Here is a 15,290-nt window from a genome sequence, read left to right as displayed (position 1 = left end):
GGGAGGGGCCGGCGCGGGGCATCACGGGAGCGGCCCCCCCCCCGCGCACACATGCGCCGCGGGGCACGACGGGAGCGCGGCCATTTTGTGTCCTCCCCCGCTTTGTCCCCTTGGCCCCAAATCCCCCCTTTTTAGCCCTAAATCCCAACCCACCCCCCCGCCCCCCCCCGCGCGCCCCGAATCCGCCGATTTGGCCCCAAATCCCCCCGCTCCCCCCCCCAGGCGCCGTTTCCGCCCCCGGCGCCATTGGAGCCTCCCGGCCCCCCCCGTCCGGGATCCGGGACACCCCGGGGGGGGGGGGGGACACGTGACCCTCCCCGGCCCCGCCCCTTGGGGGGGGGACACAGGGTTGACCCCATTGGGAGCGGGGGGGGGTGAGCTCAGGATGACGTCACGAGGGGGCACGTGGGGGGGGCTCGTGGGTTTGGGGGGGGCCCATTTCCGGGGGGGGCAGCTCTGCAGGATGACGTCACTATGGGGGGGTCGGGACCCCCCCCACATGGGACTGGGACCCCCCAGGAGAACCGAAACCCCCCGAAATCGCCCCAAAATCCCCGGGGCGGGGGGGGGGGGGGGAAACCGTCCTGGGTCACGTGGGTGGTGGCGGCGCTGGGGGGGGCGATTTGCATCGTAGCCCCGCCCAGATCCGGGCCAGGCCCCGCCCCTCGCGCGGCAACCTCCCGCCTCGCTTGGCCCCGCCCTTCCCGGACGGGGTCCCGCCCCCGATGCCCCGCCCCTCTCCCTACGCTCCGCCCACTTCCCATCCAGGCCCCGCCCCTCTTTTCTCTCCCCCCACCCCTCAATAAAGGAGAGGCCGGCACCAAAATGGCGCTTTATGAACCCAAAACGGCGCTTTATGAACCAAAAACGGCCTTTATTAACCCAAAACAGGATGCGGCAGCCAAGCAAAGGGGGGGCGGGGCTGGAGCTGGGATTTGGGGCTAAAAACGGGGGATTTGGGGCCAAGGAGGGGGGTGACATAATGGGGGGGCGGGGGGAGGTTTGGGGGGACCCCGGAGACCCGGGGGGGGGGGCACGAGGCCCCGCCCATTTTGGGGGGATTCCCCCGTTTTGGGGGTCTCGGAGCCCATTTTGGGGGGATTCCCGCGGTTTTGGGGCCCCTTGCATGTGGAGGGGGCAGCGGGGGGGGGGTCCTGTGGTTCTGGGGGGGGTCTCGGAGCCCCATTTTGGGGAGGATTCCCGCGGTTTTGGGGCCCATTGCATGTGGGGGGGCAGTGGGGGGGTCCTGTGGTTCTGGGGGGGGTCTCGGAGCCCCATTTTGGGGTGAATCCTGCAGGTTTTGGGTCACGGCCCCTTCGCGGGCGCTTGAAGCCAAGGGGGGGGGCAGGGAACGGGGGGGTCCTGCGGTTTGGGGGTCCCAGGGCTCCATTTTGGGGTGATTTCCCCCTTTTTGGGGTCCCAGAGCTCCATTTGGGGCGAATTCTCCTATTTTTGGGATCTCAGAGCTCCATTTTGCGGTGATTCCCCCATTTTGGGGGTCTCGGAGCTCCATTTTGGGTGAATTTTCGTATCTTTGGGGTCTCAGGGGGCCATTTTGGGCTAATTTTCCCATTTTTGGGGTCCCCGAGCTCCGTTTTTCGCAATTTTTCCCGTTTTTGGGGTCCCCGAGCTCCATTTTTCACGATTTTTCCCGTTTTCGGGGTCCCCGAGCCCTGTTTCGGGTGAATTTCCCTGTTTTTCCACTCACAGCCCCTTTCGCGGGCGCTTGAGGAAGCCGAGCGCAGAGAGGGGAATGGGGGGAATCCTGCGGTTTTGGGGGTCTCGGAGCTCCATTTTTAGCGAATTTTCCCATTTTTGGGGTCCCCGAGCTCCGTTTTTCGCGGTTTTTCCCGTCTTCGGGGTCCCCGAGCCCGGTTTCGGGTGAATTTCCCCGTTTTGGGGCTCTCAGAGGCCCTTGCGCGGGCGCTTGAGGAAGCCGAGCGCGTAGGCGCTGGGGGCCGCGCGCTGCTTCCGCAGCGTCACCTGCGACTGGGCCGTGAGCTGCAGTTTGATGGCGCTCGAGTTGATCTTGGGCGCCCGCAGCAGCTCCTGCATCCCCCGCATCTTCTCGCTCTGGAACACGAGCACGGGGCCCGCGGGGGCGCCGGGGACGCCGGGGACACCGGGGACGGCGCTGGGGACACCGGGGACGGCGCTGGGCACGTTGGGCGCGTTGGGCGCGGGGTTGACGTTGTTGGGTGCGTTGGGTGCATTGGACGTGCTGTTGACGTTGGGTGCACTGTTGACGCTGTTGACGCTGTTATTGACGTTGTTGACGCTGTTATTGACGTTGTTGACACTGCCGTTGACGCCGTTGTTGGCGCTGTTGACACCATTGGCGCCGTTGACGCTGTTGTTGGCCCCGTTGGCGCCGTTGTTGACGTTGTTGACGCCGTTGTTGACGCTGTTGGCGCCGTTGTTGACGCTGTTGACGCCGTTGTTGACGTTATTGACGCTGTTGTTGACGCCGTTGTTGACGGTGTTGACGCCGTTGGCGCCGCTCCCCGCGCGGCGCCGCTCGGGCGCCCTCTTGGCCGGCGGCTCCTCCGCCTTGGACTCCCGCCGCGGCCCCCGGCGCCGCCCGTCCCGGGGATCCTCCGGTCCCGGCTCTTCGGCCTCGGCCGCGTCGGCGTCGCGGGACACGAGGGTCACCTGCTGGCGGACCTGGATATGGGGACATGGAGGGGACATTGGGGACATTGGGACATGAGGGGACATTGGGACACCAGGGACACCAGCGTGACCTGCTGGCGGACCTGGAATGGGGACATGGGGACATTGGGGACACCAGGGACACCTGGTGCCACACCTGGGACATGGGGACACAGGGGACATGGGGGGCAGGAGGGAGCCCATGGGGGACATCAAGGGACACCAAGGAGCTGCCGGGACCCCTGTGTCCCCCCCGTGGTGTCACCGTGTCACTCTCGTGGTGTCACTGCGTCACCGTGCCACCCCCGCGGTGTCACCCCCACAGTGTCCCTGTGTCACCCCACAGTGTCGCTGGGTCACCCACGTGTCACCCCCGCAGTGTCACCCCGCCCCCCCGTGTCACCCCGGTGTCACCTCCCGTGTCCCTGTGTCCCCCCCGTGTCACCTGCGCGTCGAAGGGGCCCAGGCTCTGCACCCACCCCAGGACAGGTGTGGGGCTGCCCCACAGGACCCCAGACCCCCAGGACCCCCGCGGTGTCACCCCACAATGTCATCGTGTCCCCATGTCCCCCCCCTCACTGTCACCTGCGCGTCGAAGCAGCCCAGACTCTGCACCCGCCCCCAGGACCCCTGTGCCAGCCCCTGGTGTCCCCCCACGGTGTCACCCCGCAGTGTCCCTATGTCACCCCCGCAGTGTCACCCCCCGGTGTCACCCCCCCGTGTCCCCCCCGCGGTGTCACCCCCCGGTGTCACCCCCCCGTGTCCCCCCCCCCCGTGTCACCTGCGCGTCGAAGCGGCCCAGACTCTGCACCAGGAAGGTGGCCCAGCCCACGTGCAGGACGGGGGTCGGGCTCCCCTCCTCCCACTTGCAGATCCCGTCGTAGAAGCGGAGCAGGAGGGCGAAGCAGCGGGGGTCGCGCAGGGCGGGGAGCGGCGCGCCCGCCTGCCCCACGGCAACAATGGGGCGGCCCCATAGAGTCAATGGGGCGGCCCCATAGAGACCCATAGAGTCAATGGGGCGGCCCCATAGAGACCCACGGCAACAATGGGGCGGCCCCATAGAGTCAGTGGGACAGCCCCATAGAGACCCATGGAGTCAATGGGGCAGCCCCATAGAGACCCATGGAGTCAATGGGGCGGCCCCATAGCGACCCATAGAGTCAATGGGGCGGCCCCCCATGTAACCCCCGCCCGCCTGCCCCATGGCGACCCATAGCGTCAATGGGGCAGCCCCATAGCGACCCATAGAGTCAATGGGGCAGCCCCATAGAGACCCATGGAGTCAATGGGGCGGCCCCATAGCGACCCATAGAGTCAATGGGGCGGCCCCCCATGTAACCCCCGCCCGCCTGCCCCATGGCGACCCATAGCATCAATGGGGCAGCCCCATAGCGACCCATAGCGTCAATGGGGCAGCCCCATAGAGACCCACGGCATCAATGGGGCAGCCCCATAGAGTCAATGGGGCAGCCCCCATGTAACCCCCGCCCGCCTGCCCCATAGCGACCCATAGCGTCAATGGGGCGGCCCCATAGAGTCAATGGGGCAGCCCCATAGAGACCCATGGAGTCAATGGGGCAGCCCCATAGAGACCCACAGAGTCAATGGGGCAGCCCCATAGAGACCCACAGCGTCAGTGGGGCGGCCCCATAGCGACCCATGGAGTCAATGGGGCGGCCCCATAGCATCAATGGGGTAGCCCCCCATGTAACCCCCACCCGCCTGCCCCACAGCATCAGTGGGGAGGCCCCACGGCGACCCATAGAGTCAATGGGGCGGCCCCATAGGGTCAATTGGGCAGCCCCATACTGACCCATAGCGTCAGTGGGGCAGCCCCACACACGCCTCCTTGCTCCAGTGGCTGTGGGTGCCCCCCAAGTGCCCCCAGGGCCCCCCCGCCCCCCCCGCCGTGGGGCGCCCCCCAAGTGCCCCCAGGGCCCCCCGCCCCCCCGCCGTGGGGCGCCCCCCAAGTGCCCCCACCTGGGCGCCGTGGGGCTCGGCCGCGTTGGCCGCCTCCTTGAGCAGGTTGGGGATGACGTCGTTGGCGACGTCGAACAGCTCCTTGTAGATCTCCTCGTCCTCGCGGCAGTAGTTGTAGCTGGGGGCGGCGGCCGCTGTGGGGCTGCCCCACGGATACCCCCGGCCCCACGGATACCCCCAGCCCCACAGATACCCCCCCAGCCCCACAGATACCCCCAGACCCACGGATACCCCCCAGCCCCACGGATACACCCAGCCCCACGGATACCCCCCGCCCCACGGATACCCCCCCAGCCCCACAGATACCCCCAGACCCACGGATACCCCCCAGCCCCACGGATACCCCCCCAGCCCCACGGATACCCCCAGCCCCACGGATACACCCAGACCCACGGATACCCCCCAGCCCCACGGATACCCCCAGCCCCACGGATACCCCCAGTCCCACGGATACCCCCCAGACCCACGGATACCCCCAGCCCCACAGATACCCCCAGCCCCACGGATACACCCGGCCCCACGGATACCCCCCAGACCCGCGGATACCCCCGGCCCCACGGATACCCCCCAGACCCACGGATACCCCCAGCCCCACGGATACACCCGGCCCCACGGATACCCCCAGCCCCACAGATACCCCCCCAGACCCACGGATACCCCCAGACCCACGGATACCCCCGGCCCCACGGATACACCCGGCCCCACGGATACCCCCGGCCCCACGGATACCCCCAGCCCCACAGATACCCCCCAGACCCACGGATACCCCCAGCCCCACGGATACACCCGGCCCCACGGATACCCCTGGCCCCACGGATACCCCCCAGCCCCATGGCTGCCCCACAGCTGCCCCGCATCATCCCCACGACCGCCCCACAGCTGCCCCACGGCCACCCCACAGCACCAGGGAGGGAGCTCTGTGGCTGCCCCACAGCCATCCCCAGCCCCACATCAGCCCCACAGCCGCCCCACAGCTGCCCCATGGCCGCCCCACATCTGCCCCCCTCCGCCCCACGGCGGCGCTCACTCCTGGATGACGGCGGCCGTGTCCGCCCAGGCCTCCAGCGCCTCCCGCACATTCTTGTTGCGGCAGTGGTACCCGGCCAGGTACATGTAGGGGTAGAGGTGCTCGTTGTTGTAGTAGGTGCGGGCGGAGGCGATGCCCTGCGGGGAGACGGGGTTGGGGGGCGCCCCAGAGCGCTGCCCCATAGCCCTGCCCCATAGGGCTGCCCCATAGCCCTGCCCCACAGCCCTGCCCCACGGCGCTGCCCCATAGGGCTGCCCCATAGCCCTGCCCCACGGCCCTGCCCCACGGCCCTGCCCCACGGCGCTGCCCCATAGTCCTGCCCCATAGCCCTGCCCCACGGCCCTGCCCCACGGCGCTGCCCCACGGCGCTGCCCCACGGCGCTGCCCCACGGCGCCGCCCCACGGCGCCCACCTTGTGGTAGAGGGTGAGGGGGTCCGGCCGCCCCGGCGTCGGCTCCAGCTCCTCCAGATCAGCCAGGTTGCCCAGGGCCATGGGGTACCTGCCGTGGGGCGGGGGTCAGACCCACGGCGGGGGGCGCTGTCCCACAGCGCAGACCCTGCCCCATAGCGCAGACCCCGCCCCACAGCGCAGACCCTGCCCCACGGAGCTGCCCCTGCCCCACAGCGCAGACCCTGCCCCATGGAGCTGCCCCCGCCCCACAGCACAGACCCTGCCCCACGGAACTGCCCCTGCCCCACAGCGCAGACCCTGCCCCACAGCACAGACCCTGCCCCACAGCGCAGACCCTGCCCCATGGAGCTGCCCCCGCCCCACGGAGCTGCCCCCGCCCCACAGCGCGGCCCCCGCCCCACTCACTTCTCCAGGTGCCCCATGTCGTAGAGCAGCCAGAGCAGACGCTGTGGGGAGAAGAAGGGTCAGGGCTGCCCCACAGCGGGACCCCCAGCCCCACAGGCAGCCCAACACGCGCCCCACGGCTGCCCCACGGCCGCCCCACACCCTGCCCCATGGCTGCCCCATGGCTGCCCCACGGCTGCCCCACACCCTGCCCCACACCCGCCCCACACCCGCCCCACATCCTGCCCCACACCCGCCCCACATCCTGCCCCACACCCGCCCCACACCCTGCCCCACGGCCGCCCCACACCCTGCCCCACGGCCGCCCCACGGCCGCCCCCCACCTGCTGCAGCTGCAGCAGCTCCAGGCTGTCGCTGTGCGGGTCGATCGCCGGGTTCATGGCGCACACCATAAAAGCCACCTCCATGTGGCGGCTGCAGCGCAGGTAGGAGCCCTTGAGGTACAGCCAGCTCTGGGGACAACGGGGACAATGGGGACAACGGGGACACGGGGGGACAATGGGGGGACAATGCGGACATGGGGGGACAATGGGGACAATGGGGACAATGGGGACAGGGGGGACAATGGGGACAATAGGGGGACAATGGGGACGGGGGGACACGGCGTCACCAGGGCCGCCCGGGCGCCTCCCGACCCCGTCACAACCCCCGTGTCCCCCCATGTCCCCAACGTCCCCCCATGTCCCTATGTCCCTGCCACGTCCCTCCATGTCCCCCCGTGTTCCTCCGTGTCCCCATCATCCCCCCGTGTCCCCAACGTCCCCGCGTGTCCTCCATGTCCCCCCATGTCCCCAAAGTCTCCCCCATATCCCTATTTCCCCCAATGTCCCAGAGTGTCCCCAAGTCCCCTGTCCCCATGTCCCCTCCATGTCCCCACCCTGTCCCCATTGTCACCCTCTCGTCCACGCCGCCCTGGACGCTCTGTCCCCATCTGTCCTCGTGTCCCTTCCCGTGCCAGATGACTCATGTCCCCATGTCCCCCGTGTCCCCATGTCCCCACAGTGTCCCCATGTCCCCGTGTCCCCTCCACGTCCCCATATCCCCGCAGTGTCCCCACGGTGTCCCCATTGTCACCCTGTCCCCATGGTCACCCTCTCGTCCACGCCGGCCTGGACGCTCTGTCCCCTCCGGTCCTCGTGTCCCTTCCCGTGCCACGTGACCTCGGCGCTCTGCTCCCCGCCCCGCCCGAACACGACCCACGCGTGGTCCTCGGACAGGGCCAGGTGGACGTCACCGAGACCGAGCGCCTGACAGGCGGCAACAGCCGCGAAGGCGACACCCGACGAGTCCAGCTTGGTGCCTGTGGGGACATGGGGGACATTGGGGACATGGGGACACGTTGGGGACGTTGGGGACATCAGGGACATTGGGGACACCACGAGGCCATGGCCACTGCCGCAAAGGTGACACCCGACAAGTCCAGCTTGGTGCCACACACACACTATGGGGCACCCCACACGCTATGGGTCGCCCCACACCCCCCGCGCTATGGGGCAGCCCCACACGCTATGGGGCAGCCCCACACCCTGCGCTATGGGGCACCCCACACGCTATGGGGCAGCCCCACTCACCCGTGATGAAGCTGAACAGGGACTGGATGTGCGCGCGGTCCTTGAAGTAGGAGCGGCCCCGGGAACACCCTCCCCCCGCGCTATGGGGCAGCCCCACATCCCACGCTATGGGGCAGCCCCACACGCTATGGGTCGCCCCACACTCACCCGTGATGAAGCTGAACAGCGACTGGATGTGCGCGCGGTCCTTGAAGTAGGAGCAGCCCCGGGAACGCCCTCCCCCCACGCTATGGGGCAGCCCCACACGCTATGGGGCAGCCCACACGCTATGGGTCGCCCCACGCTCACCCGTGATGAAGCTGAACAGGGACTGGATGTGCGCGCGGTCCTTGAAGTAGGAGCGGCCCCGGGAACGCCCTCCCCCCGCGCTATAGGGCAGCCCCACATGGTATGGGGCACCCCCCACGCTATGGGGCAGCCCCACACCCCACGCTATGGGTCGCCCCACACGCTTTGGGGCAGCCCCACACCCCACACGCTATGGGGCACACCCCGCACTATGGGGCACCCCACACGCTATGGGTCGCCCCACACCCCACGCTCACCCGTGATGAAGCTGAACAGGGACTGGATGTGCGCGCGGTCCTTGAAGTAGGAGCGGCCCCGGGAATGCCCTCCCCCCACGCTATGGGGCAGCCCCCCACGCTATGGGGCACCCCACACCCCACACGCTATGGGGCACCCCCCACGCTATGGGTCGCCCCACACGCTATGGGGCACCCCACACGCTATGGGGCAGCCCCACACGCTATGGGGCAGCCCCACACGCTATAGGGCAGCCCCACTCACCCGTGATGAAGCTGAACAGCGACTGGATGTGCGCGCGGTCCTTGAAGTAGGAGCGGCTCAGGCTGTTCCAGATCACGTCCGCCACCTTCCGCACCAGCTCGCGGGGGGAGGCGCCCGGCGCGCGCGGGTACCGGGACAGGTCGACGGCCCCGCGGATCTGCGCCGTGAAGCGCGCGTGCAGCGCGCCCAGCGTGGCCAGCTCGGCCACCGGGAACAGCGCCGGGGGGCTGGGCGGCGCGGGGGGCGGCGCGGGGGGCGGCGCGGCGGGCGCGCCGTGGGGCGCGCTGTGGGGCGCGCTGTGGGGTGCGCTATGGGGTGCGCTATGGGGCGCGCTGTGGGTCCCGCTATGGAGCACGCTGTGGGGCACGCTATGGGGCACGCTATGGGGCGCGCTGTGGGGCGCGCTATGGGGCGCGCTATGGGGCGCGCTGTGGGGCACGCTGTGGGGCGCACTGTGGGTCCCGCTATGGGCTGCAGTGTGTGTCGTGCTCTGGGCCCCGCTATGCGCCGTGCTATGGGTCACGCTCTGGGCCCCGCCGTGTGGTGCCGTGTGGGGCGTGCTATGGGTCGTGCTATGGGGTGTGGTGTGGGCCCCGCTATGGGTCGCGCCATGGGTTGTGCTATGGGTCGTCGCACCGTGGGTCCCGCTATGGGTCGCGCCATGGGTCCCGCTATGGGCCGCGCTATGCGCTGTTGTGCTATGGGTCCCACTGTGGGTCCCGCCATGGGTTGCGCTATGGGTCGTCCCGCTATGGGTTGTCGCGCTGTGGGTTGCACTATGGGTCCCGCTGTGAGTCGTCCCGCTGTGAGTCGTCCCGCTGTGGGTCCCGCTATGGGTCGCGCTGTGGGTCCCGCCGTGGGTTGTGTTGTGGGTCCCGCCGTGGGTCCCGCCGTGGGTCCCGCCGTGGGTCCCCGCGAAGCGCACCCCCGCGGCCGGCAGCGCCCGGTTCACGCACAGCAGATGCTCCACGAACCCCAGGACCAGCGACAGCAGAGCCAGGTCGGGCTCCGGCGTCCGCAGCTCGGCCTCGAACAGGCGGACGACGGCGGAGGGGGAACGGAGCGGGAAGAGCGCCTTCTGCCAGGGCTTGAGACCCATGGGGACACCTGGGGACACGGGGACAACACCGGGACATCAGTGACACTGGGGACACGGGGACACATTGGGGACATGGGGACACGGGACCTCGAACAGGCGGACGACGGCGGAGGGGGAACGGAGCGGGAAGAGCGCCTTCTGCCAGGGCTTGAGACCCATGGGGACAATGGGGACACCTGGGGACAACACCGGGACAACACCGGGACACTGTGACACCTGGGGACACCTGGGGACAATGGGGACAACAATGGGAACACGGCCTTCTGCCACGGCTTGAGACCCATGGGGACACTGTGACACCTGGGGACAACACTGTGACATTAGTGACACTGGGGACACAGGGCCTCGAACAGGCGGATGACGGCGGCGGGGGAACAGAGTGGGAACAGGGGACATGGGGACACATTGGGGACACCATGGGGACATTGGGGACACACTGGGGACATTGGGGCCACCGCAGGGCCAGGCCCCTCCCCCAGGGCTGCCGCCCCCCGGGGACAGGGGCTGTGGGGGGAGGGGACCCCATGGGGCCGGGCAGGACCCCCCCCCAGCGCCCCCCCCGCCCCATAGAGCCCCCAGCCCCACCCAGCCCCACAGCGGCCCCCAGAGCCCCCCGAGCCCCACAGAGCCCTATAGAGACCCCATAGCGACCCATAGAGCCCCAGAGAACCCTATAGTGCCCCATAGATCCCCACACAGCCCCATAGATCCCTCCGAGCCCCACAGATCCTCCCTGAGCCCCACACAGCCCCATAGCGCCCCATAGAGCCCCACACAGCCCCACATATCCCCACACAGCCCCACAGCGCCCCATAGATCCCTACGCAGCCCCATAGATCCCCATAGCGCCCCACAGATCCCCATACAGCTCCATAGATCCCCACAGAGCCCTCATAGTGCCCCACAGCGCCCCATAGATCCCTACGCAGCCCCATAGATCCCCATAGCGCCCCACAGATCCCCATACAGCTCCATAGATCCCCACAGAGCCCTCATAGTGCCCCACAGCGCCCCATAGATCCCTACGCAGCCCCGTAGCGCCCCATAGATCCCCATAAATCCCCACAGCGCCCCATAGACCCCCCATAGATTCCCACGCAGTCCCATAGAGCCCCACACAGCCCCATAGATCCCTCATAGATGCCAACACAGCCCCATAGACCCCATAGATCCCCATAGATCCCCATAGATCCCCATAGCGCCCCATGGATCCCCATAGACACCCCATAGACCCCCCATAGATCCCCATAGACCCCCCATAGCGCCCCATAGATCCCCATAGACCCCACATAGATCCCTATAGCGCCCCATAGATCCCCATAGATCCCCATAGACCCCCCATAGATCCCCATAGCTCCCCATAGATCCCTACGTAGCCCCATAGATCCCCATAGATCCCCATATCCCCATAGCGCCCCATAGATCCCTATAGACCCCCCATAGATCCCCATAGACCCCCATAGATCCCCATAGATCCCCATAGACCCCATAGATCCCCATAGCGCCCCATAGATCCCCACAGATCCCCCATAGATCCCCATAGATCCCCATAGACCCCCCATAGCGCCCCATAGATCCCTACGTAGCCCCATAGATCCCCCATAGACCCCCCCATAGATCCCCATGGATCCCCATAGATCCCCATAGATCCCCATAGCGCCCCACAGATCCCCCCATAGACCCCACGGATCCCGCAGCGCCCCCGCCCCCCTCTCACCGCCGCCGCCGCCGGGGCCGCGCGCGGCACCACGGGAAGGGGCGGGGCCCGCGCGCGCGGGGGCCGCCGGGAGGCGCCGGGCGGGGCGCGGGGGCTGCCGGGAGTTGTAGTCCCGCCCCCCCCGGCCGCGCGGGGGCCGCCGGGAGCGCCCCGAAAGCCGCGGGTTTCACCCCAAAACGGAGCCCTCGGGAAGGGAAACGGCCCCCGAAGGGGCAGAAACTGCCCCAAAAAGCTGCAAATCCGCCCAAATCCCCCCCCCCATGGGGGCCTATGGGGGCTATGGGGGCTATGGGGGCTATGGGGGCTATGGGGCTATGGGGGCTATGGGGGCTATGGGGGCTATGGGGCTATGGGGGCTATGGGGGGTATGGGGGCTATGGGGGATATGGGGGCTATGGGGCTATGGGGGCTATGGGGGGTATGGGGCTATGGGGGCTATGGGGGCTATGGGGGCTATGGGGGCTATGGGGGCTATGGGGGCTATGGGGGGTATGGGGGCTATGGGGGATATGGGGGCTATGGGGGCTATGGGGGCTATGGGGCTATGGGGGCTATGGGGGCTATGGGGGCTATGGGGGCTATGGGGGGTATGGGGGCTATGGGGGATATGGGGGCTATGGGGGCTATGGGGGCTATGGGGCTATGGGGGCTATGGGGGGTATGGGGGCTATGGGGGATATGGGGGCTATGGGGCTATGGGGGCTATGGGGGGTATGGGGGCTATGGGGGCTATGGGGCTATGGGGCTATGGGGCTATGGGGCTATGGGGGCTATGGGGCTATGGGGCTATGGGGGCTATGGGGCTATGGGGGCTATGGGGCTATGGGGGGTATGGGGGCTATGGGGCTATGGGGGCTATGGGGGCTATGGGGGCTATGGGGCTATGGGGGCTATGGGGGATATGGGGGCTATGGGGGCTATGGGGGCTATGGGGGCTATGGGGGCTATGGGGGCTATGGGGGGTATGGGGGCTATGGGGCTATGGGGGCTATGGGGGCTATGGGGGGTATGGGGGCTATGGGGCTATGGGGGGTATGGGGGCTATGGGGCTATGGGGGCTATGGGGGCTATGGGGCTATGGGGCTATGGGGGGTATGGGGGCTATGGGGCTATGGGGGGTATGGGGGCTATGGGGGCTATGGGGGGTATGGGGGCTATGGGGGCTATGGGGCTATGGGGGGTCCTGGTAAAGCGCTCTAGGGGTTGCAGGGTCTATAGGGTCAGGGCTCCGTCCTCGGTCCAGTCCTGTTCAATTTATTCCTCCATGACCTGGATGAAGGCACGGAGCATTGTGTGCACATCTGGAGCATTGTGTGCACATCTGGAGCACTGTGTGCACATCTGGAGCGTTGTGTGCACATCTGGAGCATTGTGTCCAGTTCTGGAGCACTGTGTCCAGTGCTGGAGTATTGTGTTCAGTTCTGGAGCATTGTGACAGTTCTGGAGCATTGTGTTCAGTTCTGGAGTATTGTGTCCAGTGCTGGAGTATTGTGTGCACATCTGGAGTACTGTGTGCACATCTGGAGCATTGTGACCAGTTCTGGAGTATTGTGTCCACATCTGGAGCATTGTGTCCAGTTCTGGAGCATTGTGTCCAGTGCTGGAGCATTGTGTCCAGTTCTGGAGCATTGTGTCCACATCTGGAGTATTGTGTCCAGTGCTGGAGTATTGTGACCAGTTCTGGAGTATTGTGTTCAGTGCTGGAGCATTGTGACCAGTTCTGGAGTATTGTGTCCAGTGCTGGAGTATTGTGACCAGTTCTGGAGCATTGTGTTCAGTGCTGGAGCATTGTGACCAGTGCTGGAGTATTGTGTCCAGTTCTGGAGCATTGTGTCCACATCTGGAGTATTGTGTCCAGTTCTGGGCCCCACAGGACAAGAGGGATGTGGAGCTGCTGGAGAGAGTCCAGCGCAGGGCCACAAGGATGATCAGGGGCCTGGAACATCTGCCCTATGAGGAGAGGCTGAGGGAGCTGGGCCTGTTCAGCTGGAGAAGAGAAGGCTGAGAGGGGACCTGAGCAGTGTCTAGAAGTACCTCAAGGGAGGCAGTGAGGAGGATGGGGCGGCCTCTTTGCACTGGTGGCCACTGATAGGACTAGGGGAAATGGCCGGAAACTGAAGCACCAAAAATTCCACAGGAACTTGAGGAAAAATCCCTTCCCAGTGAGGGTGCCAGAGCCCTGGAACAGGCTGCCCAGAGAGGTTGTGGAGTCTCCTTCTCTGGAGATCTTCAACCCCGCTTGGACGCAGTCCTGTGCCACGTGCTCTAGGTGACCCTGCGTGTGCAGGGGGTTGGACTGGGTGATCCCTGCAGGTCCCTTCCAACCCTAAGCATTCTGTGATTCTATGATTCTGTCCTGTCCCCGTGCTCCAGGTGACCCTGCGTGTGCAGGGGGGTTGGACCGGGTGATCCCTGCAGGTCCCTTCCAACCTGGAGCGTTCCGGGACTCGGTGAAACTGCCCCCAAATTGTTCCCGAAAGCCAAAGATGGCCCCAAAGTGCCCCAAAACCTCGAACTGCCCCCAGAGGGCCCCGAAAGCCACAAAATTCCCCCAAACCGCCCCCAAAATGCCCCAAATTCACCCCAAAGCGCCACTGCCTCTCCCCCCACCCCCCAAGAACGAGCCGTGGGCGGGGCCGGTTCCTGGGATTTACTGGCCCGGGGGGTCCCGGGTGGTTCCGGGGGGGTCCCGGATGTTCCGGGTGGTTCCGAGGGGGGTTCGGGGGTCCCGGGTGGTTCCAGGTGGTGCCGGTTGGTCCCAGTTGGTCCCAGTTGGGTCCTGGGCAGTTCCGGGGGGTCCCGGTTGGCCCCAGTCGGTCCCGGTCCATCCCGGTCGGTCCCGCTCGATGCCGGTCCTGGTCCCGGCCCGGTCCATCGCTGACGGCGCCGCGGGGTTTGGGGGTTGCAGGGGGTCCCGCTCCATCCCCGTCGATTCCGGTCGGTCCCGCTCGGTTCCGGTCCGGTCGGTCCCAGTCTGGTTCGCTCCCATTGGCTCTGCAGGGCGCAGGGTCCCCGTGGGCACGTGCGGTTTGGGGGCTCCAGGGGGTTGCAGGGCGGTCCCGGTCCAGTCGGTCCCGCTCGGTGCCGGTCCCGGTTCCGGTCCCGGTTCTATTGCTGTTGCAGGGCGCAGGGTCCCCACGCAGTTTGGGGGCTCCGGGGGGTTTGGGGGCTCCAGGCGGTCCCGGTCCGCTCGGTCCCGGTTCGGGTCCCGGTCCCGGTTCGGTTCTACCGTCGTTGCGGGGTGCAGGGTCCCCGCAGGCACGCGGGGTTTGGGGGTTTGGGGGTTGCAGGAGGTTTGGGGGTTCCGGGCGGTTCCGGTCCGGTCGGTCCCGGTCCCGGTTCCGGTTCCGTTAACGCCGTTGCGGGACGCAGGGTCCCCGCGGTCGCGCGGGGTTTGGGGGTTTGGGGGTTGCAGGGGGTTGCAGGGGGTTGCAGGCAGTCCCAGTCCGGTCGGTCCCGGTCGGTCCCGGTCAGCTCGGTCCCGGTCCCGGTTCGGTTCTATCGCCGTTGCGGGACGCAGGGTCCCCGCGGGCACGCGGGGTTTGGGGGTTCCAGGGGTTTTGGGGGTTGCAGGCAGTCCCGGTTCGGGTCCCGGTTCGGGTTCCGGTTCCGGTCCCGGTCCCGGTTCCGGTTCGGTT

At 67.3% G+C, this 15,290-nt stretch overlaps 1 protein-coding gene across 3 annotated transcripts; it reads right to left on the bottom strand.

Moving 5' to 3' along the window:
* Positions 1–1,899: 1,899 nt before the first annotated feature.
* MEN1 (menin 1) lies at positions 1,900–9,935 on the bottom strand. 3 transcript variants are annotated; one of them, XM_088538946.1, is made up of 11 exons: positions 9,778–9,935; positions 8,827–9,120; positions 7,568–7,784; positions 6,800–6,928; positions 6,477–6,517; positions 6,072–6,159; positions 5,660–5,796; positions 4,591–4,750; positions 3,434–3,595; positions 2,516–2,664; positions 1,900–2,239 (listed from the first exon to the last, which is right to left on the bottom strand). In XM_088538946.1, exons 1-11 carry the CDS (start codon positions 9,933–9,935, stop codon positions 1,906–1,908), a joined length of 1,869 nt encoding a protein of 622 aa, XP_088395072.1. In that variant the 3' UTR covers positions 1,900–1,905. The 3 variants fall into 3 exon arrangements, with proteins under 3 accessions (XP_088395072.1, XP_088395073.1, XP_088395074.1); XM_088538947.1 differs by having other exon boundaries at positions 7,568–7,776; positions 8,837–9,120; XM_088538948.1 differs by having other exon boundaries at positions 1,900–2,209; positions 2,492–2,664; positions 4,627–4,750; positions 7,568–7,776; positions 8,837–9,120.
* Positions 9,936–15,290: the final 5,355 nt, after the last annotated feature.

The sequence above is a fragment of the Tinamus guttatus genome, unplaced genomic scaffold (assembly GCF_059628265.1).
Source record: "Tinamus guttatus ecotype Peru unplaced genomic scaffold, ASM5962826v1 Tinamus_guttatus_pri_ptg001276l, whole genome shotgun sequence".
NCBI lineage: Eukaryota > Metazoa > Chordata > Aves > Tinamiformes > Tinamidae > Tinamus > Tinamus guttatus.
Note: the sequence above shows the minus strand (reverse complement) of the source record. Positions and strands in the feature narration are given on the sequence as shown.

Coding starts and splice junctions, on each gene's coding strand:
- MEN1 (XM_088538946.1), bottom strand. CDS start 9,935: ATGGGTCTCAAGCCCTGGCAGAAGGCGCTCTTCCCGCTCCGTTCCCCC. Junction 7,785..8,826: donor TTCATCACGGGTGAGTGGGG/CTGCCCTATAGC, acceptor TGTCCCCCATGT/CCCCACAGGCACCAAGCTGG. Junction 6,929..7,567: donor AGGCCGGCGTGGACGAGAGG/GTGACCATGGGG, acceptor CGTTGTCCCCAG/AGCTGGCTGTACCTCAAGGG.